This window comes from Bos indicus x Bos taurus, chromosome 11, assembly GCF_003369695.1.
Source record: "Bos indicus x Bos taurus breed Angus x Brahman F1 hybrid chromosome 11, Bos_hybrid_MaternalHap_v2.0, whole genome shotgun sequence".
In the NCBI taxonomy this organism is placed as follows: Eukaryota; Metazoa; Chordata; class Mammalia; order Artiodactyla; family Bovidae; genus Bos; species Bos indicus x Bos taurus.
This window is the reverse complement of record NC_040086.1, coordinates 70,441,522-70,467,121: the sequence shown is the minus strand read 5'-3', so window position 1 is coordinate 70,467,121 and position 25,600 is coordinate 70,441,522. Positions and strand designations below refer to the sequence as shown.

Genomic DNA, 25,600 nt, shown 5'->3' with positions numbered 1-25,600 from the left:
TTCCATGGATTTCCACCCTCACTCCAAGCTCCCTCACCCCATTCCTAACCTACCTTCTGAAAAGAGGAAGGAAAAAAAAAAAGCAAGAATAAAGAGCTCTGCCCACTGATAAGAGGACAGAACCCCAGGCACCCAATTGGCACCCTCCTGAGGAAAAGGCACTTCGAGAGTTTCTGAGGCCTGTGACCCCAAGCAGTGGGTGGAGGGGAGGCTCGAGTGGACTAAGCTGCAGGTCAAACTCTGGTTTCAGCCCCATCTGTCTTTGGGGGCTGTGCATGGCACACGATGTATGTTCATTCCCTGGGGCTGCCCAGGTCAGATGCTTGTTCCATGCAGGCTCTGCTCTAATGGCCCACGGCTGGTGGGGCTGCGCTCCTCCATGCGGGGTGGCTTGGAGATGGTGGAACAGCTACGGGAGCTGACGCGGCTGCTGGAGGCCAAGGAGTACCAGTCTCGGATGGAAGGTGTGGGGCAGCTCATTGAGCATTGCAGGGCCAAGCCAGAGCTCATCACTGCCAACCTGGTCCAGGTGAGTGTCACCCCACACCTGTCCTGTCTCTCCCCCCAGTGTATGCAACTTCAATCTGGAAAACTCGGGAGAGGGTTGGACATTGTGCCAGACCCTCCAGGGTAACGGGAGCCTGACAAACACTTGCTTTTCAGTTTCCATGGTGACATAAGATTATCTGGAAGTGGCCAAGAGGACAAGGGCATTGCTTCCTGTTGGGCACCTTGGGACCACTCAGAGACGTGCTGGTCATTTTTCATCCTCCCAGCAGATTTATAGGGAGGAGGGTGGAGATGGAGGTTGCCATGGCTAAGGGCTGCCCCAACCCTGCTATGCACATGAGGTTTGGGGGTAGAACATGTGGTTGATCAGGCAACTGGGCCAGGATGGCTGGATGGGTGGGTTCAGAGAAAGCACAGGTTTCACAGTCTGGAAATGAAGGTAGATGCCTGCTTCTTCCCGGAGTGAGGCTGCTGACACTCAAGGCACATAGCAGAGTAGTTAAGACATAAGCTTGAAGTTTCTTACTAGCTGTGTGATCTGGGCAAATCATTTAACCTCTCTCAGCCTCAGGTTTTGTTTTGTATTTTAATGGTAAACTGAGGATGAGAACCTGTGCTTCATGGGTCATTAAGACTACTCTATGAGTGAGTGCAGAGTACCTAACAAGATGCTCTATGCCATTTGCTCCCAACGAGTACTCAGTATACAGTCCTTCCCCTCTTGTTGCCTCCCCCTTTGAGAGGTGAGCTCTTCATCACTGGGAATGCTCTGACATAGGCTGGATGGTCCCCAGCAGGGAGGAGGAATCCCTGCCGAGGGCAGCTGGTTGGGCTGTAGGACTCCTGCCCAGCCTGGGTTCCCATGGGCTCTTGGTTTCTGTTCCCTCAATAGGTCTTTGATGCTTTCACCCCGAGGCTTCAGGATTCCAACAAGAAGGTGAATCAGTGGGCGCTGGAGTCCCTCGCCAAGATGATCCCCCTCCTGAGAGAAAGCTTACAGCCCATGCTGCTCTCCATCATTATTGCTGTAGCAGACAACCTCAACTCCAAGAACGCAGGAATTTACGCGGCTGCGGCGACGGCGCTGGATGCAATGGTTGAGAGTCTAGGTGAGCCTACTCTGAGCCCCTGCTGGGCTCTGGTAGGTGGCTGGCTCCCTCCCTGGCCCCTCTGTTAAGCTTAGGATGGACATTTCCACCTTCCCTCCTTTGGAATCAGCAGAGCAGTGAAAAGGCATTGATTGGCTCTCAGGTCAAACACTGAACTGGCCGAAAAGTTCATTTGGGATTTCCTGTAACCCCATAAGTTTCATTTGGGGTCTTATGGAAAACCCCAAATTACCTTTATGGCCAACCCAATATTTCCTGAGGCTGCATAGGGCATGGGTGGGCAGCCCAGGGTCTCCCAGGTTCTTTATTTGTAGGCTTTTCCATGTCATGTCCATCTGGTAGAAGTGGAGACAACCTAGTCTTGCCTCCTCGTGGTACACATGATGGAAATAACTCGCCCTGGGTCATATAGTGCCAAGCAAGTGAGCCACTGGGGCACTGATGCAAAAACAGATCAGGATCACTGAGAAGGAGTTAGAAGAGCTGTCAAGTTTTTTTTAGTTGTAGAGATAGTAGTAGGGGATGTGGTCTGTATGGGAACCAGGCAGGATGCTGGTGAGACAGGAGGGCAAGCCTGTTGGAAAGGACAAAGGTGACCACCTTGACTGTCTGATATAGGAGTCAGGTTGGGATCCCTTTGACTTTTTGAGCATGGAATGAATGAGAATTGCCTTTGCAGTGATTTGGGGTGAGGAGTGGAGAGTGACAGTGGAGTGAGGGATGGGGGAAGAATGAAAAGAACAAAAAGGCAGAAGCCAAGGCAGAGACATGAGGAAAGACGGTAGCTCCTCTGTCCCTTATCAGCTTTGCAGGATCACATCTTGGTTCTGGAACATTAAGTGGGAATTTTGGTGCATCTATTTATTTTTTTTTCAGACATTATATTGTTAATTTTTTTTTTTTTTTTTGGAATAAAGCAGATTAACCAGGCTTCACAGGTGGTGCTAGTGGTAAATAACCTGCCTGCCAGTGCAGGAGACATGAGATGTGGGTCTGATCCCTGGGTTGGGAAGATCCTCTGAAGGAGGGCATGGCAACCCACTCCAGTATTCTTGCCTGGAGAATCCATGGACAGAGGAGCCTGGCGAGCTACAGAGTTGGATGTGACTGAAATGACTTAGCACGCACGCATGCATAGCTGATTAGCAAGGTTGTGGTAGTTTCAGGTGAGCAGTGAAGGGATTCAGCCATACATACACGTGTATCCCTTCTCCCTCAAGCCTCCTTCCCATCCACGCTGGCACATAACATTGAGCAGAGTTCCCTGAGGTTATCCATTTTGTTGTTGGATATCCATTTTGAATACAGCAGTGTGTATATGACCTTCTGTTATCCATTCCTTTGCTAGATGATTAGATGGTCATATCTGGTGTATCTAGTACACAGACTGAAGTGCAAGTTCAAAACCTCAGGTATGTGAGAACGTAGTAAATGATAGACTCATGTCCAGACCAGTAGTCTTTCACAAACTAGTCTTGCCTTGATGTAAGGAAATGTTTGATCTGAGAACCACTGTTGGCTCTGTTGCCATATGTTCCGATGAGCACAGAGCCATGTCCTGCCTCTGGAATGCACAGAGCATCCATCCCCATGGTGCGGCTGGAAACGCCGCCTGGCACACCTACCCCTCCTCCCCATCCCACACCCTGGCCTGAGCCCAGCTCCCTGGGGCTGGGACACCAGCTGTGTCCTTGGCTGGAGCCTCCAGGAGAAGTTTCAGTTACAAATTAAAGGCCTGGTCAGGCCCTTCTCTGCCTCTTGAGATCATAAATATTGTCAATTTCCTCTCTTCATCTCAGAGGGAATTTATGATTTGCTGAGTTTGTTGCTGTAGAACAAACAAAATAAATCCAGCTCTAAATTACAGCTTGTTCTCTGCACTGCTCTGGGTAAGTGAGATTGCTGTTGCCAATAACCAAGGCTCTTGGTAAATCACCGTGGGCCCTAGATTTATTGGGAAAACCAGCACCAAGCAAAATAGGCTTTAGCTATTTGAAGAGGCTGAGCACCCTTGTCTGGGGAGAGGAGCTTTTAACTCTTCCCAGTCCAGGGATTTTAGTTTCCCCTTTTCAGCCATTGAGCTGGCCTCCTTGAGCACACCGGAGCACCTGAACTTTGAGCTACAGAATCTGATGTCTCACACAGTCACAAGGCTCATGTCTCCTCTACCTGGGGCCCTGCTGTACCTACCTGGGCTGGACACCCAGAAAAGGGAGCCTAGGGATGGCCTGCTTTCATGATCTGACCCACCTTGAGGCAGGTTGCAGCATCCAGGAAGATGTCTAAGGTTCTCCTTTCCTCCTGGAACAGGGTCCCCTTGGGGATGGCTGATAGCGCTCCCTCTGTCCATCAGCCTGACGATTTGGTGCAAGGAGAATGGAGGCAGGGGAGGCGGCCCCGTCCTCTTCTCTAATCTTTAGGTTGGTGCTAGGCTGGAATGGAATGGAGTTGGCTTCAAAGGGATGGATGGAGCCCACTGACCCCCTGGCACAAGGCTCCTGTGGCTCCCAAAGTGTCAAGCCCAGGGTCTTGGCTCCTGGTCATTTGAGCCATGCCCTTCCAGCCTAACCAGTAATGCTTGGTTTTGGAAGTGTTCTTAACTGTGAAGTAATGAGCCTACTTCTCAATCCATGAAGGTCAGAACTGGTAGGATTCAGTTGCTAAGCTTTCCCAAAGAATAGTCCTCTTCTGCCTGGAATGGTCTAGGCCTGCCCTGCAGAGGAAATAATGGATGCAAGAAACAAAACTTCCCAGTGCCCCGGGGGACTGGGTGGTGGATGTAGAGACTGCAGCAGGTGTGACAGGAGAGGAGGGGCATACATCCTCTTTCCCGAATCACCCAGGCTGAGCCCGGCAGCTCTAGTTGACCCTTAGCCCCCACAGACCCCTCCTGTAGTGGCATGGGGTCCTTTGAGCAGAAGGAGCTTTCTCCCAAGCTGGCCTCTTCATGCCCCATGAGGGACTCTGGGCTCCAGGCTGGAGAGAAGCTATGAAATGCTATGAGATAATTGTGTGGAAAGTCACAGCACATTACTGTTTGTTTCCCACTCAGTGGGGCTCAAGGGGGTCAAAAACACAGACGGGGCAGGCTGTCTTCTGGCATAAGGTCCAGTTGACACAGCCAAACTGGGAGATTGGTCTTTTCAGGTGACCTCTTGTTTTTAGGTGACCTCTTGTTTCTAGAATCGGGTGATATAGTCTGGGCTGCTGCTGCTAAGTCGCCTCAGTCATGTCCGACTCTGTGCGACCCCATAGACGGCAGCCCCCAGGCTCCCCCATCCCTGGGATTCTCCAGGCAAGAACACTCAGATACCATATCTCTTCCAGTCCCTCACTTTTCCCCGGGGTGAGTGGGCCACTGGTGTGCTGGCTGACACAGCAGGTGGGATTTCTGCCCATGTGAAAAAGGAGACATGTCGGGAGCCTTGTTCCCTGTCCTCTGCCCTTGGTCACTGCCTGCCTGAGGGCGTCTCCGGGCCTGAGCCTGGGGTGTCATCTCTTCTACTCAGCACCAAGACCTTCTGATTTCAGGAGAGTTATTTCGGGGATCAAGGAGGTTCCTGAGCAAAGACTGGCTGGCTCTTTCTTTGGGCTCTGTTACTGGGACAGTTACAGAAGAAACTTCATTATTTAAAACATTAGGCTGCTGACAGCTCACCTGGTCAGACTGAGCGCCAAAGAAACTATTTAGTGCAGCCCCTGGCTATTGCTGCAGGGAGCAGATAAGCTCAGAAATGGGCAGCATCAGATCTACTTTTGCTCTTTTGCTCTGACTTTAAATTCATTACTTTATACAAATCATCTGACCAACATTGTATTGTTAATGAAACATAAAATTCATCCGAGGTGTCCCTCTGATATATCCACTGCTTAAAAATGTCTCTCTTATCTTCAGTTTTTTTGTCTGCATGTATACAAATTTCATAATATTAATAATAATGTAAATACAATTTTGACTTTGCTCCTTTCACTTGCTGCTGCTAAGTCACTTCAGTCGTGTCCAACTCTGTGTGACCCCATAGATGGCAGCCCACCAGGCTCCCCCGTCCCTGGGATTCTCCAGGCAAGAACACTGGAGTGGGTTGCCATTTCCTTCTCCAATGCATGAAAGTGAAAAGTGAAAGTGAAGTCGCTCAGTCGTGTCCGACCCTCAGCGACCCCATGGACTGCAGCCTACCAGGCTCCTCCGTCCATGGGATTTTCCAGGCAGGAGTACTGGAGTGGGGTGCCATTGCCTTCTCCTCCTTTCACTTAACACCACTCAATTTCCCATGCTGTTAAGTAGTCTTTCTAGTTAGCTTTATTAAAAATATAAAGTTTACTTTCCACCTCTGTAAAAGTCATACTTATTAATTACTGAGCAAAAGAAAAATGGAAGCATTTGGAAGGAAAATAACTTACAGTCTGGACTCCTTAAAGAAACCATTGCTGACAGTCAGCATTTTTCATGTTAGGTATTTTTTTCTGTGTATATTTGTGTACGGTGTCATGATAATATTACACATTGAAATTTGCATCCTGTTATCTTCCTGACCCAGGGATCGAACCTGGGTCTCCTGCATTCCAGGCAGACGCTTTAACCTCTGAGCCACCAGGGAAGCCCCTTTTAAAAAGCAGAGCATGAGTATTTACACATAATTATGCACTTGAGTCACTTTCAACAGCTCCATCACGTGCTATGTCATAGCTTGTATTTTTCTGTTTTGGTGGCTTATTCCCAGTTTCCCTGCAATGAACAGACCTAGATTTGGTGGCCACAGAGAATTCAGGTGTGTGACATAACTTACAGGTGGTGGTGGTGATTTAGTCACTAAATTGTGTCTGACTCTGCAAGTCCATGGACTGTAGCCCCCCAAGCTCCTCTGTCCATGGAATTCTCCAGGCAAGAAAGCTGGAGAGGGTTGTCATTTCCTTCTCAGGGGATCTTCTCAACCCAGGGACTGAACCCGCATCTCCTGTTTGGCAGGCAGATTCTTTACCACTGAGTCACCTGGGAGTCATAACTTACTGAGTCTTGTGCTTATTGTTGGGAGCCCAGTTTGACTCCAGTGTCTTTGCTTCCACTGTTTATGATACCATGTTTGTTTTTTTTTCATGCTTTCTTAAAAGCTCTTCTCTGGCTTCCCAGTAGCCTGGGAATGACATGGCCTGGTAGCCTTGGAATCACGTTGAATGAGACAGTTGTGAGGCCTGCTAGACCTCAGCCCACTGTAGAGAGGGGAGGCTCATTGTAGGCTCAGGGAGGCCGAGATGACTGGCTTGCCAGCCCATGGCTAATTTCTCTATACTGAAGGCTTTGCTTTCCCTTTTGTGTGGACAGCGCCAAGGCCAGTGTGGCTTCTTATGGTATGTAAAAGGAGCCTATGAAAACTCTGTGTTAGTCTAATTGAGCATGGATTTTAAGTTTTTGAAAGTTAGATTCCAGCCTCTTAATTGAAGAGGATTCAATTAAGGTTGCTGAGGTTCATGAAGGTTGCTGGGCTTTCAGAGTATTTTAGGGTAATTATAGTAATAGTAGCAACAATAACTTATATTTGCATAGTAACTGTCTTCTCAAGGCAGTATCCTAAGCAGCTCTATGTGGAAAGTACTAATATTATCCCCATTTTATAGATGGGTAAACTGAGGTTTAGAAAGGGTGACTTGTCCAACATCTCACAGTGAAATATGGAAGGGCCAGGGTTCAGACCCAGGCGATCTGGACCCAGTCTACCCCCTTAGCCATTGTCCTTTACTGACTCCCAGTAAACCTAGGAGTGACACAAACGGTGAGCTGTCACTATGGAAGTAGTCAGAGGCAGAAAGGCAACTACTTGGGGTGTTATCTGGGGTGCATAGACCAGTTTAGGCCAACTTAGTGTGTCTGCTTTAGCATTGCCTTGCTGTCCATAAGCATTTATTGGGCATCTGTTGTGTGTCATGCACCATGGGAGCATGGGCTGGCACAGATGTCCCCTGGCTGTGCATTTTCAAGTATTCCCCAAGATCTCCACTTCTCTCGGGCTCTGGGAGGTCATATCAGTGGCCAGGGGTGGGGAGGTCTAGCGGCACCCAAGAATGTTCTGGACTGAGTGTTGATGGGGGAGAGCAAGGGGAAGAAGTCCTTGTTCACAGAGGTGAGCTCATGGCTGTCATTAGCCATGGGTGGGGTGACAACCAGAAGCACCTGGAAACAATAATGCAGGTGATGTTGATATAAAAATCTATTCTTACACATTTATAGCTTTACCAGGACACCCTGAGACCACTTCTTGCTAACTGAAATATTCTAGAACCTGGTATCTCTTTTATCTTTCCGAACAAATTATTTTACTCTGGAACTTTTACAAGTTGCAGAGATGCACAGGATGTACATGTATACATTTTCCCCTCTGTGTTTCTTACAGGTCTCAGCAGGGAAGCAAGGGAAGCATAAGTTAGCTCTTAGCTAGAATGGCTGCCTGAAGGGAAAAACAAAGCTTTGATTGCCCATCTCTGGGGATGCTGAGGCTCGGTGCTGAGGCATGGAAGGAACTCAGAGAAGGTGGAACACGCCTGGAAAAACTTCCTTAGGCAGGTTGCTCATCTCTGTCTCCTGCAGAGAGATCTGGCCTTGAGATGGTCAGCTCCTGAAACAGGACACCCTTGCTGGGTGCACCTCACCTCCCAGAGCCACATCCCTGAAAAATGCATTTTGGTCCTTGCTCACCTCCCATGGAATTCTGCTGTGCCTGCAGTGATTGCAGATACTGAGAGCTATGTGTGCTGGGCACCTCCTCAGATCTTGAAGGGGGCAATCCAGGAGTAAAAGGAGTCCATTCCTGCCTTGTGTATAGTCTGGGTTAGCACCCCTTTCTCAGGTAAAGGGCCACTGGCTTAATCTTGCAGATCTTTGGTGAAGGATACAGGACTTCAAGTGTAGTAGTTTGGGAAACCAGGAGGTGTCAGTTAGAATGGGGAAGAGGGAGCAGCTTCTGAAATCAGTAGCTGTGGGATCTGGCTGGAGTTTACTTTAGAAGTACAATCAAAGAAGATCAGTGAGTCTCTTTATCCCCAGAACACCCCCTAGCCCATTTTCTGGGGCTTTATCATTAGTGGTCCATCTCTAATAAACACTCCTTTAAAAGGCAGAAGAGCTCCGGCCCCAGGCTTCACCCATGGGTAAGACTGGGCTGCTGAGTATAGGGGTGCAGGAAGGTTATAAACTACCGAGAGATCACTTGTGCCCCTCACCATCCCCAGCCTGCACATTCCCTCCTCTGATCCTACCAGAACCAGCCAGGGCTTCTGCTCCAGATAGGGTGACCAACCATCATGGTTTCCCAGGGATGCGGGGCTTTCAGTGCTAAAATGGGGAAGGTCCTGGGCAGATGGAGAACATGTTGGTCACCACAGCTCCAGAACCCCCAGGCTCTTGCTTACATGAGCATGGAGCCTCCCACTCTCTGTAAGAGTTCATGATCGAGTGTCTGTCTCTTTGTCAAAGGAGTCTCTTGAAGGAAAAGAGGAGCAGGAGGAGGACCAGGTTTCATTTAGTTCTTAGCTCCATGCCTGTTACGTAGTGGATATCAGTAAATGTTCAGTGTGGAAATAATTGACCAGCCGGCTGTGGGTATGTTCTATTGGTTAGAGCCCCCAAGTTCAGGCTTTGAGGAGATACATGTTTTCTGAATTCTGATCCTAGTTATGATTATGGCTCAGTGCCTCAGTTTCCACTAAAACTATATCTCTATATCCACATCTGTATCCATTCATCCATCTTTCTCTCTATATCATTCATCTATCTGTTTTCTCTTAATATCATCTATATCTATCATATTCTTTGTCTATCATCTACCTATTATCTATATCTATCATCTATAATACTGATCTACCTCTCAATTATTTAGCTATGTTGCTTTCTCTCTCATTTACCAATCATGCATCTATCATCAGTCATCTATATCTGTCTATCTACTTATTTTTCTCTAAAGCTCACAGCAGTTTTGAAGAAATATAGACAATATGAACCAGATCTTCTGGGAGTAAATGGGGCCAATGTGGGTGCCAGTCTAGCTGTCATAGGCCGCTCACTGTTCCTCAAACACTCCGTGTACATTCACTATTTTTCCAGGCACCATTGTAACCTGGAAAAATTAATCTAGCTTCCCAAAGGGGCTCTTCCCTATGAAGGTGCAGCGGGTACCTTGCCCTGAACAACTGGTGCCTCTGCTCAGGCCACGGGATCATGACCGCTGACACTCTCCTTCTCTTCCAGACAACCTTGGCCTTCTACAAGTGTTTGCTGGGCGGGTGCGCTTCCTGAGTGGCCGTGCTATGCTTGATGTCACGGAACGTCTGGCCGGTGAGTCCCAGCCTTCCAGCCCATCTCTCTTCTTCTCTTCTGGCATGTAGTTGAGCCACCCACTTAGACAAAAAAAACCATCAAATAATCCTATAGACCATTTAAAAAATGTGATAAGCTGCTTGTTTAAAAAAATGTATTATTTATTTATTTAGCTATGTTAGGTCTTAGCTGCGGCATGAAGGATCTTCGATCTTCCTGTGACAGGCAGGATTTTTTCTTTTTTAGTTGCTGCATGCGGGATCTATAGTTGTGGCATGTGGGATCTAGTTCCCTGACCAGAGATTGAACCTGGGCCCCCTGCCTTGGGAGTATGGAGTCTTAGTTCCTGGACCACGAGGGGAGTTTCAATAATCTGCTCTTAAAAAATAATTCCAGAGGTGCTCAGTGTGTGTTGCCTGCCTGAGGGCATCATTCCCGCTCCTCTGCCCACCCTCATCTCTTGCTCCTGGTCTTACCTCTGCACCCTGGTTCAATCCTCCCAGGGCCCCTGGAGTGGCCCCTTACTTCCGGTCCAGGTGCCAGGCCTGCTCTGAACAGATGGCCTGAGTGAGATTGGGCTGGGGGCTACGATGCAGCTTCAGGGCCAGGTTGGGGTGCCCTGAAGTGAGAATGGGGTCATGTAGCACCTTGGGTATCAGACGATGAACCCTTTCCTGTTACTCAAAATCAGCATTCTCTGATTGTATAGGTACTTTATGGGCCCCAGAGGTGAGTGGATATCCATTTACTGTAAATATTATCCATCTATTTCCAATTGAGCTCAAAAACAAGAGTTTCTACATAGTTCTTCTATTAACTCTGTGTCAGCCAGGAACAGGGAAGAAAACTTCAATTGTCACAAGGCATGGACTAATAATAGCACAGCTTAACACGGGAGTAAATCTTCTGTTAATTACTTTAGCTGCCTTTTAAGCTCGACTTTAATGGCATTTTCCTCATGATGCTGGGACTGTCAGCTGGGGGGACACCCAGCTCCCCTCAGGCAGGTGAATGTGGACTGAGAGTGGAACTGAGCTTTCTGGGGCCAGGGTGTAGATGTCTCACTGCCAGAGGGGAGAGTCCAGGGGAGAGGCGTCATGGGGGGAGGAGTGGCTGAGGTGTGACAGATTAGGGGGAGGTGAGCCCTTTACCCTTTGGTGGGGTCAGGGAGCCTGGGCTCAGCTGCCTGGGATAGTTTTCACCTCCATGTTCACAGGAGAGATTCAGTGGAGATTTAGGAAACCTTTGAGTTATTTGTTGTTGTTCAGTAGCTCAGTCGGGTCTGACTCTTTGCGACCCCATGGACTGCAGCATGCCAGGCTTCCCTGTCCTTCGCCATTTCCTGGAGTTTGCTCGTGTTCATTGAGTCAGTGATGCCATCCAACCATCTTGTCCTCTGTCACTCCCTTCTCCTTCTGCCTTCAATCTTTCCCAGCATAAGGGTCTTCTCCAAAGAGTCAGTTCTTCATATCAGGGGGCCAAAGTATTGGAGCTTCAGCTTTAGCAGTAGTCCTTCCAATGAATATTCAGGGTTGATTGCCTTTAGGCTTGACTGGTTTGACCTTCTTGCTGTCCAAGGGACTCTCAAGAGCCTTCTCCAGCATGACACTTCAAAAGCATCAGTTCTTCAGCACTCAGCCTTCTTTATGGTACGACTCTCACATCCATATGTGACTACTGGAAAAACCATAGCTTTGACTATATGGACCTCTATTGGCAAAGTAATGTCTCTGTTGTTTAATATGCTGTCTAGTATGGAGGGTTAATCGGATGATTCGTTTTCTTTCCCTTCCATCTGGCTGCCCCTGACTCCTCCCCCTTGCTCCCCCCCACCCAGTCCCTTACCCCTTTCCCTCCCCTTGCCCCTCCCCTCCCTTGTTCCTCCTCCACCACTTGCATTCCTCCCACCTCCCCTTGCTCTGCCCATCTCCCTTTGCTCCTCCTACCCTCCCACCACCCTTGGGCCTGACCAGGTGGCTTCATGGTTAACTGTGCCCTTCCTTCTCAGCCTGTTTCCAGCACAGGTAACATAACTCTCACTTCTTGGTTCCCATGTTATGACGTCAATGTGGCTGAGTTGGCTCCTTTGGTGCAGTCCTGCCTTCCCAGGAATGAGGACCTCTTTGACTTTGGAATTTTCCAGAGTCAGTTTTCGTTCCAATCCCTAAGAAAGGCAATGCCAAAGAATGCTCAAACTACCACACAATTGCACTCATCTCACACGCTAGCAAAGTAATGCTCAAAATTCTCCAAACCAGGCTTCAACAATATGTGAACCATGAACTTCCAGATGTTCAAGCTGGTTTTAGAAAAGGTAGAGCTCAAATTGCCAACATCCGCTGGATCATGGAAAAAGGAAGAGAGTTCCAGAAAAACATCTATTTCTGCTTTATCGACTATGCCAAAGCCTTTGACTGTGTGGATCACAATAAACTGTGGAAGATTCTTCAAGAGATGGAAATACCAGACCACTTGACCTGCTTCTTGAGAAACCTGTATGCAGGTCAGGAAGCAACAGTTAGAACTGGACATGGAACAACAGACTGGTTCCAAATAGAAAAGGAGTAGGTTAAGGCTGTATATTGTCACAGTGCTTATTTAACTTCTATGCAGAGTACATCATGAGAAACGCTGGACTGGAAGAAACACAAGCTGGAATCAAGATTGCTGGGAGAAATATCAATAACCTCAGATATGCAGATGACACCACCCTTATGGCAGAAAGCGAAGAACTAAAGAGCCTCTTGATGAAAGTGAAAGAGGAGAGTGAAAAAGTTGGCTTAAAGCCCAACATTCAGAAAACTAAGATCATGGCATCCGGTCCCATCACTTCATGGCAAACAGTTGGATAAACAGTGGAAACAGTGTTAGACTTTATTTTTTTGGGCTCCAAAATCACTGCAGATGGTGATTGCAGCCATGAAATAAAAAGATGCTTCCTCCTTGGAAGAAAAGTTATGACCAACCTAGATAGCATATTAAAAAACAGACATTACTTTGCCAACAAAGGTCCGTATAGTCAAGGCTATGTTTTTTTCAGTAGTCATGTATGGATGTGAGAGTTGGACTATAAAGAAAGCTGAGTGCCAAAGAATTGATGCTTTTGAACTGTGGTGTTGGAGAAGACTCTTGAGAGTCCCTTGGACTGCAAGGAGATCCAACCAGTCAATCCTAAAGGAAATCAGTCCTGAATGTTCATTGGAAGGACTGATGTTGAAGCTGAAACTCCAATACTTTGGCCACTTGATGTGAAGAGCGGACTCATTGGAAAAGACCCTGATGCTGGGAAAGATTGAAGGCAGGAGGAGGAGATTGAGGAGGAGAAGGGGATGACAGAGGATGAGATGGTTGGATGGCATCACCGACTCAATGGGCATGAGTTTGAGTAAACTCCGGGAGTTGGTGATGGACGGGGAGGCCTGGTGTGCTTGCAGTCCATGGGGTCGCAAAGAATTGGACACGACTGAGCGACTGAACTGAACTGTGTTACTGGGCATGCCCCAAGAGGCCCGCAGTGTGGGGTACAGGAACCCTGAGGGTATGGCCAGAAAGTCAAGATACACATTCCATGGGAGATGGCACAGGGAAGGCCTCAGGCTGAGCTGAGGGGGGCCAGGCCATCCTCGCTGGTTCACCACTGTCCCAGGCTGGCTCTGAAATCACAGGGGCACATGCTGCAAAGTATCCTGGGGGATTGGATGAAGTTGAGTTGATGAAGGAAGGACAAATTGGGGGTCTCTCTAAAAAATAAAACTCCAGACCAGCCCCTGAAATGTGGTACTCCTAGAAATCTGGGGCAGCGAGCAGTGGGAAGAGGGTGGGCTTGGGAGTCAAGGCAGGCTTGGCTTCTGCCTTCTGCCCTTGTTAGCTGTGGGGTCTTGGGCCATCTCCTTGACCCCTGAGTGTTGGTTTCCTTCTCTGTGAAACAGACGACTGTCCTGCCTCTCAGGTGAGAGTGAAATGGAGTCACGATAGAAACCTCTGAGCCCCGGGCTCAGGCTCAGGCAGTGCTAGTTTCCAGGATGTGTCTCAGCTCAGGAAAGCTTCCAGTTTCTTTGCCCATAAATAAATCAAGTGCTTCTCTCAGCAGTCTTTGCCTTCACCAACACTTATCCTTTGGCAGAATGACACGCAGAGTGTGCTGATTGTCAAGCAAGCATTGTTAGCATGAACGCACTTTAGTTGATGCGACCAAAGCTGAGGGCTCTAGCAACCTGTCTGAAGCGGCGTGGGGTACCCCTTGACATGGCCTTGACATTGGGGGCAGCCCTGGCACTTTCTGTGTGATGGAGGGCTTGCTGGCAGGTTTTAGCCTGTCTCTGAGTTTTCCAGGGTTTAGAGAAGGCAGGGGGCCTGGGGTAACCAGATTTGGAGGGTTCATCATTTGAATGAACGACTCTGAATGAGGATCCGTGCAGAGCTTGATGGTTTACAAAGCACGTTTGTGCCTCCTGAGTTACTACTGGGCTTGTCATGAGATTTGGCATTGAGACACCAGGGAGGCCATGATGGTCTTATCTCCTGCTGGCAGTTTTATTTTCCAGAATGCTTCATTTGAGAGAATCCTGATCTTTCTTCCTAGAACAAGTTTTCTCTGTGTGAGTTCTCCTAGGTGGTAATGCAGATTAAAGCACTTCTAGGGCTAGCTTCTCCGTCATGTGCATACCCGCACAGGCACTTCACCTGCATCTATTATCTAACAATCTCAAGACTTTGGTTCAGAATTCTTTTCCTCACTTTACAGGTTAGGGGATAGGCTCAGACAGGTTGGGTGGCTTTCTCAAGCTCACACGGCTAGTAAATAGCAGAGAGGATTGCAGCCCAGATGTGCCTGCACCTTCCCTTTGCCCTGGGCTTCCGGGACCAATTACTCCGTCACAGGCTCTGAGCTCTTTTGCCTTTGCATACCCCCTCCTCCATAAACCAACAGACCCAAAGTTTAAAATTATATTTATGATTGGTTGATATGAACTCAAATATAGAGCAGGTCCCCTCCTCCATAAACCAACAGACCCAAAGTTTAAAATTATATTTATGATTGGTTGATATGAACTCAAATATAGAGCAGGTCCCCTCCTCCATAAACCAACAGACCCAAAGTTTAAAATTATATTTATGATTGGTTGATATGAACTCAAATATAGAGCAGGTCCCCTCCTCCATAAACCAACAGACCCAAAGTTTAAAATTATATTTATGATTGGTTGATATGAACTCAAATATAGAGCAGGTTAGACAACTTCATACTTTTTTTTCCTTCTGATTTTAAAAGAATTTAAAATATTTCCATGGGTCCTAAAGCAAGTTGTGAGCCCTAGGTCATGTGTCTAATGACCCAGGCAGTCGGCCCCCTGGGTTGCCTGCCTTTTGGAGGACAGAGTTGGTGTCCCCTTCCAAGAGAAGGCGGTGAGAGAGGGAGAGAGTGCCTGATTCAAGTAACTGTCCCTCTTTTCTGTATGACAGTGATGGTGGCCTCGGTTTACCCCCGAAAGCCTCAGGCCGTGGAGCGCCACGTCCTTCCAGTCCTCTGGTACTTCCTGAACAGCATGATGGGGAACGGCGTCCTGCCCGGGCACAGCGGGAATGTCCGCAGGGCCGTCTGCCGGCTGTGCAGGAGCCTTCAGGAGCAGATGGGCTCCCGGCTGCAGGACTTGGCTGCCGGCCAGCCAAAGCAAGTCCTCAAAATGCTCCAGGAGCTCTTAGACACAGAATCCCCGTGAGGAAGCCCCGAGGTCATCGACGGGGGGGAAGGCATCCAACAGCCGGACAACTGGCAGCTCAGGCCCCTTTCTTCTGGGTTAAAGGTGGATCTGGGATGGGCGACTGTTATTTTTATCTTATTTTATTTTTTATGATGGAATAATCTCCTGGTCTATTTTCCCTTAGAGTTCCAGATGTATATAATATATTTTGAAGTAGAAATAAAAGAATTGCTTATTTTTCTAAGGTTTTATTATCTTGTATTTTTTTCTTACCTCAGAGAATTTTTCAATAGTTAGGTTTGTGCCAAAGAAAACAGAACGCGATATGGAAACACCCTAAGTGCCCAATTTTGGGTGAATGGATAAAGATGATGCAGCACACGCGCTGCCCACACGTGTAACATATGTGTGCACCTGCACACACACATACACACACACACACTGTAATACTAAACCATAAAAAAGATGAAATCCTGCAACAACATGGGTGAAACTTGGAGGTATTACGATAAGTGAAATAAATCAAGTGGAGAAAGACAAATACCTTAAGATTTCACTCATCTGTGGAATATGAAAGAACAAAGCAAAACAAACAAACGAACAAACTAAACAGAAGCAAATAGTTACAGAAAACGGAGTACTAGTTACCATAGAAGAAGGGTTGTAGCGGGGATGGGCAAAAAGGGGTAAGAGGATTAATCGTAAGGTGATGAAAACCTTTGGTGGTAAATTCATTGTAATGTATAGAGAAGTCAAAATATAGTATTGTACACATAAAGGATGTGTACCTGATGCTGGGAAAGATTGAAGGCAGGAGGAGAAGGGGACAACAGAAGATGAGATGGTTGGATGGCATCACCGACTCGATGGACATGATTTTGAGCAAGCTCTGGGAGTTGGTGATGGATGGGGAAGCCTGGCGTGCTTGTTGTCCATGGGGTCGCAAAGAGTTGAACATGACTGAGTGACTGAACTGACTGACACACAAAGAATTCAAGAAAGAAAACAAAACATGGCAATAGTAAAACCAGTTGCTGATGCTACTGAGACAAAGAACTAGGGAGAAAAAGTGTGGCACAGACCCCCCCATGTGGCAGACCATGTTGCAGCATAGCTCCTGTCTGTGAAAAGCTGGAGAAGCCCTGCTGCACCCAGAGACCCTGAGCTGGTCACTCAAATCCAGCGTCATAAGCCTGATGTAGGGTGAACGCAAGCATCTCTGGAAGCATCCTGCTCCTGCTTTACAATATCTTCAGTGCGGCATCTGCTGGTCCTGTGGGAACCTTTTATTTTATTTTATTTTATTTGTGGGAACCTTTTAAAGGATCTAAAGGCAAGGAGAGTTTGATACTGACATTGGCATTACTAAAAGCCTTCTCTGGAAGGTGACTTTCTGGCTAGTTTCTGAAGAGGACTAGCTTATGTTTCACACTTGAAACTTTTTTTAAACTCTATTCACTTATTTATTTTTGGCTGTGCTTGGGCTTTGTTGCTGCACAGGGTTTTCTCTAGTTGCGGCGAGCAGGGGTGCCCTCCAGTTGTGCTGCAGGGGCTTCTCATTGCAGTGGCTTCTCCCGTTGTGGAGTACGGGCCCTAGGGCACGCGGGCTTCAGTAGTTGTGGCACGTGGGTGCAGTAGTTGTGGCTCTTGGGCTCTAGAGCACAGGCTCAGTAGGTGGCACACGGGTTTAGTTGTCATTCAATATGTGGGATCTTCCTGGATCAGGGATCAAATCCATGTCTCCTGCATTGGCAGGTAGATTCTTTACCACTGAGCCACCAGAGGAGCCCTCACCCTTGAAACTTAAAGGACCGGATGAAGAATAAAGCTCCAGATGTGCACATGTCTTGTGGGAGCTCTGAAACCACACAGGTTAATCTGGCTGGGTCAGATCATGGAGTTGGAGAGGTGTGTTGGGTGTGGGCTGGCCCAGAACACAAAGGTGGAGCCACTGATGGAGTGATGAGAGAATGGGAGACGGGGTCCTGGCAGTGAGAGGGGAACAATGTCTCAGGCTGGGGTTCTGGACACAGTGAGCGTGGCTCTGTCTTGCCTAGGGCCAGTGACAGGTTGACAACAGTATGACCAGGAAGAATTAGAGCTCAGATCATAACCTCTAACACATGGTACGGTGAAGGCTGAAGGGGCAACATCCCAGTGCCAACCAAGGAGCCATAGCACCTCTAGGGCAGATCCGAAGGCAAGTCCCCGAGGCCCGGCTTCAGACCAGCAAGTTTTCTGGCAGGCCCACCAGTGGACCCCTCTCCACTGTCACCCGCCCCCAGGTTCAGCATCAGGTCCACTTCAGTGTTCTGAGCCCCTCCTGAGAGTATAGCCCAGAGCAGGCTGGGAAGCTTTGAACCAACTCAATTATTTCCAAACCCCTGGATGCCCCCATCTGGGGAAGCCTCTTTTTCATTATGTGGTGTTGCCACTGCATAACTAGGCTCTCCCCTCCCCTTGGCATAAATGCCCTGGGGTGAGGCTAGCCGTGGTGCAGTCATCCTGGGACTTGGGCTTTTAATAGGCGGCTTAAGTGTGTGGGTAATTCCAGTCCCAGCCTGAGCGGCTTCTCACCTCCTTGTGACCTTTGCTGGGGCTTCCCCCTGCACCACCTCGCCCTTTGTTGATTCTGACTGCTGCTGCTGCTGCTAAGTCGCTTCAGTCGTGTCCGACTCTGTGCGACCTCATAGATGGCAGCCCACCAGGCTCCCCCATCCCTGGGATTCTCCAGGCAAGAACACTGGAGTGGGTTGCCATTTCCTTCTCCAATACATGAAAGTGAAGTCACTCAGTCATGTCCGACTCTTAGCGACCCCATGGACTGCAGCCCACCAGGCTCCTCTGTCCATGGGATTTTCCAGGCAACAGTACTGGAGTGGGGTGCCATTGCCTTTTCCCGTTGATTCTGATTGGCTGAGGTTAAAGACCTGCTAGCTGGTGAACCCATCAAAGATACCCAAGAGGCTGATTTTACACAATTTAATTAATTGAGTCTGCTTGGACTCTAAGTAGGCTTTTTCGGTTTGGTTGGGAGACTGACTTTTTCTGCTGGTCCAGATCCTAGAGCCTTAGGGACTTCCTTGGCATCCAGTGGTTAAGACTTCACCTTCCCATGCACGGGGTGAGGATTCAATCCCTGGTTGAGGAGCTAAAATTTTTTTTAAGAAAAAAAAAGTTCCTAGAGCCTGTCAGAACATTCCAGAATTTTTTTATAACTGTAGACATTCGTGCTAAGTTGCTTCAGTTGTGTCCGACTCTTTGTGACCCCATGAACTGTAGCCCTAGCCTGCCAGGCTCCTCTGCTCATGGGATTTCCCAGGCAAGAATACTGGAGTAGGTTACCCTGCCCTCCTCAAGAAGACCTTCCTGACCCAGGGATGGAACCCGAGCCTATTATGTCTCCAGCATTGGCAGGTGGGTTCCTTACCACTAGCGCCACCTGGGAAGCCCGATAGAACTGTAGGAGCTGAGGGATTTTGAAGGCAGAAGTTAAACTCAGAGACATTGCCCTGTCTTCCTGCACTTGTTCTGCCTTCTGTCTTCAAACCGGAAGCTTTCCATCTCCTATACTTTGTACCCATCCTCATAGTTGGGTGTTTAACTGAAAACATCTGAAAAGCAAAGAATAAATCTTTATGTGTGGTTTTTTTTTTTTCCTTCACTATCTTAGGATTTAATCTAGTCTCTGGGCAGCTGGGCTCTGTGGGTGACACTCCTGGCACAAATCAGTGGGGAGGGGCTGGATGCTTCTGGGTGCCTCAGGAAATTATGTGGAACCTAGGAAAATGGTAGAGATGATCCTATTTGCAAGAATAGAGAGGTGGATGTAGGGAATGGATGTGTGGACACAGGGTGGGGCAGTGGGGTGGAAATAAGCCAGGAGATTGTGATTGGTGTACTGCCATGTGTAAAGCACCCAGCTAGTGGGAACCTGTTGGACAGCACAGGGAGCCCAGCTCTGTGATGACCTGGTGAGATGGGATGGAGCAGCGTGGGAGGGAGATCCAAGAGGGAGGGGCCTATGTACATATACAGCTGACTCACTTCATTGCACAGCAGAGGCTGGCGAAACGTGGTAGAGCAACTATAATCCAATTAAAAAAAAAAAAAGTTCCTGAATCATTACTTTTAAAGCAAAGGGAAGACAGTTTATTAGTAACCTGGGCCTGTCAGGAGTGCCTGGAAGAATGAGGCTTATTGGGAATGAAGACTGTCCTGAAAACATGGCGGGTTTGAGCAGAGCCCACTCCATTCTTTGCTTGGTTGTGTGCAGCCAGGAGCTCTACTTACAAGATGCCCTTGGGGTGGGAATACAGCCTTGAGCAATGGAAGAGCTTTTTTCTCTCTCTCTGTCTGTCTTACTTTCTCTTTCTCCAGTGTCAGAATCAAGGAACAAAGGCTTGTCTTCCTTGCTTGGGAGTTTTTGACATTTTCTTACAGGCTCCACTTCTCTTATTCTCTCTTCCCTGCTTCATTTCTTGTCTCCTGAGTGAAGAAATGTTTCTCCATTCTGATTACACTTCAGAATCATCCAGTGAGATCTGAAAAAATGCTGAGGTTTGGGCCCGCCCGTGGGGGTTTTGATTCAATCCATATGGGGTAGGGCCAAGGCAGCTGCTTTTTCTGTTTTTGTTTATTTATTTATTTATTTTTTGAACTTTTATTTTTAAAAAATTTTTATTTTTTAAAAAATTTTATTTTATTTTTAAACTTTACAATATTGTATTGGTTTTGCCAAATATTGAAATGAATCCGCCACAGGTATACATGTTTGCAGGATACAGAAGTGAGAGGGGTGGGTGGGAGGGTGGGGGGGTGGTGATGGTCTGAGGCATGGGGAGTGTGGGGAAGGGTGATTGGAGACTGGAGATACAAGACTGTTGCTCTGTGCAGGTTCAACTAAGCTACATGCTTCTTCATGGGCTGCTGCTGCTGCTGTGAAGTCACTTCAGTCGTGTCCAACTCTGTGCCACCCCTGAGACGGCAGCCCACCAGGCTCCCCCGTCCCTGGGATTCTCCAGGCAAGAACACTGGAGTGGGTTGCCATTTCCTTCTCCAATGCATGAAAGTGAAAAATGAAAGTGAAGTCGCTCAGTCGTGTCCGACTCTTAGCGACCCCATGGACTGCAGCCTACCAGGCTCTTCCGTCTATGGGATTTTCCAGGCAAGAATACTGGAGTGGGACACATGTTCAAAAGACGATGGCCTTAGCATGTTCTGAGAGTGTAGTTTTTGGCCCTGTGACATCAAGAGGTCATGACATTTACACATGCCCATTTGGAGGATGGGTGGTCCCAACCAGTCTTAACTGGCTTGAGCTGGGCAACAGCTGACTCCAAGTTCCTGAAAAACAACTTGGGCAAACAATAATACATAATGCTTGGAAGACACACAAGTTTTTGTAAAAACAATTGAAGTGAGCTTAGTCCGTAAAGCCAGGTTACAGTTATTATTTATTAAGCAAGTTATAATTTAATGGGTCTAACTGATGACTAGTCTTGGTTTCACAACGTATTGTTTGATACATTTATATATTGCAAAATGATTACCACCATAGCATTAACTAAAACGTCCATCTGGTCACACAATCACTACTGTTTTTGTGTGTTGAGAACATTTAATATTTACTCTCTTGGTAACAGTCATCTATATAACACAGAATAATTAGCAGTAATAGCCATGTTGTATGTTAGATTCCCAGAATTTATTAGCCTTATAACTAGAAATTTATACAATTTGATTAATATCTCCCCATAGCACAGCCCCCTGCCCCTGCCCCCTACCTCCTCAGCCCCTGGTAACCACCATTCTACTGTCTGTTTTTTGAATTCACCTTTTTTGGTTCCACATGTAAGTGAAATCATGGAGTATTTATCTTTCTCTATCTGACATTTCACTTTGCATAATGCCCTGAAGTTTCATTCAAGTTGTTGCAGATGGCAGGGTTTCCTTCTTTCTCGTGACTAAATGGTATTCCGGGGTGTGTGTGTGTGTGTGTGTGTGTGTGTATCTCACAGTTTCTTTTCCCATTTCTTTTCTGTCTTCTCTTTTCTCAAGTGATTCTAATGGGTGACCAAATTCTGAAATCACAGTAAAATCAGAGGAGTAGAAAGCAGCAATGGCTTTGGCCCTGTGGGTGTCTGGCCTGTCAGCTATCCCCACCTGGCAGCCCTGGGGTGTCCTGGCTGGGGACCGAGACTGATGGAGGCCAGGTACTGGAGTCAGGCTAGACTCAAGTTCAGGCACTGTTGCTTCTGGTGCGTGGCCTTGGAGCCACTTGTCAACCTCTCTGATCTTCCCTTATCAATCTTGTGCGTGTGGGATAGGAAGTGTGGAAATCAATGAAGACCAACCAAATGAGAAGTACAAAGACTCTTTATTCAGAGCTTGCTATAGCCAGGCAGTGTTTTGGCAAGATCTCGTGCTTTGGCAGAGGTTCAAGGGCAGGCAGAAGATTGGGAAAAGGGGAAGGTTTCAGGTATGCCATCATTATTGGAGGCTGTTGTCCTGGGGAAGGTGTAGACACCATGTGGACCATGGCCTGCTGGCAACAGCAGTATCTCTAATGCTTGTTAAAGGGGGGACCCTTGGGTCATACTCCAGGCCAACTGAATCAGAAACCTCGGTTATCCTTACACACTCTGAAGCACCTGAGCCACAGCTTCAGTGCTCTGAGTGGTCGTTAGGGTCCCAGACTAGTCCACACTTGGGAATGAGCATCCCTAAGTCAGTATTTCTCAAATGCAGTTGATGAAACCTTTGTTTGGGAAGAGCCATGGAGACTGGAGAAGGGAGGGAGACAGGAAGCAAGGTGCTTGTTAAAAATCAGATTTTTATTCTCAGCTATAGACCTGTCCCTGGAGTGAGGCACCTGGGAGTCTGATCTGCCCAGGATCAGACAGGTTGCAGAAGCAGTGTCCTGATTGCCTGTTCTCAGCAGGGCTTCAGGAGTCCCTGCACAGGCTGGCAGGGCAGCATCACTGTGTGTACAGATTGCTCATCAGGTGGGCATTTCTGAGTCAGGGATCATTCAGGGGGCCCAGTTTGGTCCGTATCGTCACTGGGGCTTACTCAGAGGGCATTATGGTTTCTCTGTATCCTACCACCTGGTGTTCCAGTGAAAAAAGTTACAACATTTGAAGGTTTTGTTTTGCTTTAATCACAGCTGTATAATTACCTCTCTGTGGGTTGACGGCTATTATTAGCGTCACCTTGGGTTCTCCTTGAGAATTTTTACATCCAGAAAGTGATTCAGCACCTCTGTGGGCTGTTGTCAGAAGCTGTTAACTGAACCAAAGCTTTAACATATCACCAGGTTTTGTAAACATAGCCAATCCTTTCCCCTTCCAAAGGAGAAAAAAAAAAAAAAAAAAAGCCAGATAAATAATTTTCATGAAGGCAATTTGTTTCTCAGGGGCTGTATTTCCTTTTTGTCTCATCCAGCAGTTTTTTACTGCTCTGGGACACTGACAATAAAGTAGAAGAGGTGTCTCCAGAGTAAGGCTTCGTCTGCTCCTGCCAGAAGGCTTCACCTGGAAGCCCACTCTGGGGGTCATGGCAATGAGCAACAAATATTTTTTGAAAATGCTTTTTTTTCCTTAATGCCAGGGAGAGTTTTATGTGGTTGAGGTGCATAGAGGGGATTATTATTTTTTTAAATTTTCTTGGAAATTTTGAGTTTCCATCTAAGTTAGTTTAATAGGAATGGCTAGCGCTATAGCTAGACTTTGGCTGGATATGAAACATAATTTCCTTTCTGTAAAAGTTGGAGAAAACAGAATTTCTTCCAGAGAAGTTTGTGGTTTTCCTAGACTGTTCCCCAGAATAATCTGAACATTGTTGCAATGTTGCAATTCTCTCTGGCCAGAGAATAGGGGACTTTCTTTGCCACAGGCTGACAGTGTGTCTTTGGAGGAAAACATCTGACATCTCTCAGCCTCTCTTTTACTCCATTTGTAAAAGGCAGTGAAAAAATACTGACTTTGTTCATCTCCTAGGATTTTTTGCCCCCAAAGATCTAATGAAACAATGTAGATAATTGTATTTTGAAAAAGTAGAGTGTTACAAAAAAATAATTATGATTAACTCTAGTCTTATCCCAGTAAAACCTGCTATTCTGAAGACATGCCAGTCATTCCTACCAGCTGACTGACAGATCACTTACAACTCAATGTGGGAATAAATGGGAGATTCAGAAGCTTAATTTGCTTTTCCCCTGTTTGGTATGTTTGACATATGTAGTTGCGATTGCCAGCAAAATGTTTTAAAGTCTTTTCACTTTGAAAGACACGGAATTCTTCAAAGAAGGAAGTCAATTCTAGTGGAGTTTGACAGCTGTTTTTATCTCTCTCTAAGGATCAAAGCACAGATCTAGGAGGGGGAAATGGTCCTGAGTTCTTTTCTTAATCAGAATCTTAGCATGCGGAGACGGCAGAACTGAAGACCAAAAACAAAGATGACAGAGGGCTTACGACTTCAGTCCCCCCAGATGGCTCCAAAGATGGTTTAGAAAAGGCAGGTTTGCTCATGTCTTACAGATGGCAGGATTAGTTGGTTAGCGTTGTTATTACTGCCTGGTAGATGAAGAAATGAGCCTGTAAAGCCAGGTCACAGGGCGGGTCAACGGAGGTGTCAGGTCTCCAGCCCAACCAGGAGGGGAGGGAGAGTTTGGCTCCCAGGGCAAGGATCACATTCACCACTTCCTCCCTTCTTTCTCCTTCTGCTTCCGTTCTGTTCTGCGTCCGTCGCTTCAGGCCCGTCTGGTTTGTCTAGGGGCATTACCTCAGTCCTTAGAATTGTTGCTTTCCGGTCAGACTGTTGCCTTGGGTGCCAGACTTCAAGGATGTCTGAAATTACAGCATTTGGAACCCAGACTACCAGGGTGGTCAACTTCTTCAGTCACCTGATGCCAGGCCCACAGACTATGGTAAAGTTACCTTCTGAAGTCCATGAGTGTAATCAAGCCAGCAGCATCCAGGGTCCTCCATAAAATTGAATTAGAGTCCCGAGTGAATTAACTGTTTGCTCCTTTGCGTGTGCAATGCATCTTTAATTACATTTCATAAAACTGTCTGAATGGATTGATGGAACTTTATTTAAACTTCTGGTAGTACAAGGAGGAACCCATAGTGCAGTATAACATGTTCTGTTAATATAGGCTTGAAACACATTTACTTTATGGCAGTTCAACAGACTTTGATGTAGGGCTACTTAAAAATATATTACCTTTGATAAGTTTGCTTTGGCAGATAAGAGTGGGTGTTGGCAGCCTATATACAGTCAATCAGATGATTAATTGACAAGCATGTTGACACTTAATAATTCGTGGCACCAGCTCCCCTGATACATACAAAAATACTGGGTTATTTTAGGAAAGAAGAGTATATTTCTCAAAATCCCTTTCATTCACCTTGTAGGGTTTATGAGGCAAGTCTTGTCAAACGTAAGCTCTTCACAATGAAAGTAAAGTCTCTTTGGTCTGTGTCTGCCCTGAATTTCCTATCAACGTGGGTTATTTTAGGTTCTGGACTGGGTATATGATGCGAGGAAGGAATATAGATCATGCTTATAGTAAAGAACCACACAGACCCAAGCTATGGAAGGAAGTTATATTTCATTCTGAAGATTGTTTTTATATTTGCAAAAAGCTATCACTATTCCACTTAAATATTATATTTACCTTTTTTACTCCATGAATCCTTTTGGCAGAACTAGGAAACTGTGGTTCTCCCTTGGGGCAGTACTCTTTGCTATATTACTAACGAGTTGGATAAAGAGGGGGCTGAACACCTCCCTCTCCACAGCTCTGGGGTCCCCATGGGCATGGAGGATGGCCGTCCCATCCTCCAAGAAGAAAAGGAGTTGGCCCCAAGAAGAATCTGGGTATGATATGCACCCCTTAAATGAATCTATGTGGACTTGCTTTGCCTTTATACTCAATATTCCTTCTTGGTTTCTAACTATGAAGAAAA

General features: G+C 47.1%; 1 protein-coding gene and 1 non-coding gene across 2 annotated transcripts in view; one reads left to right on the top strand and one right to left on the bottom strand.

Annotated features, from left to right (window-relative positions):
• Positions 1-15,870, top strand: part of TOGARAM2 (TOG array regulator of axonemal microtubules 2) — a 59,377-nt gene extending 43,507 nt beyond the window's left edge. Inside the window, exons 17-20 of the mRNA XM_027555759.1 lie at positions 337-529; positions 1,403-1,619; positions 9,856-9,942; positions 15,388-15,870. Coding sequence (XP_027411560.1) covers positions 337-529; positions 1,403-1,619; positions 9,856-9,942; positions 15,388-15,644 — 754 coding nt within the window. The 3' untranslated portion in view covers positions 15,645-15,870. The remainder of the gene's footprint in view (positions 1-336; positions 530-1,402; positions 1,620-9,855; positions 9,943-15,387) is intronic.
• TRNAS-GGA lies at positions 6,145-6,217 on the bottom strand. Its single transcript has one exon. It is a non-coding gene; the product is annotated as a tRNA-Ser (tRNA).
• Positions 15,871-25,600: the final 9,730 nt, after the last annotated feature.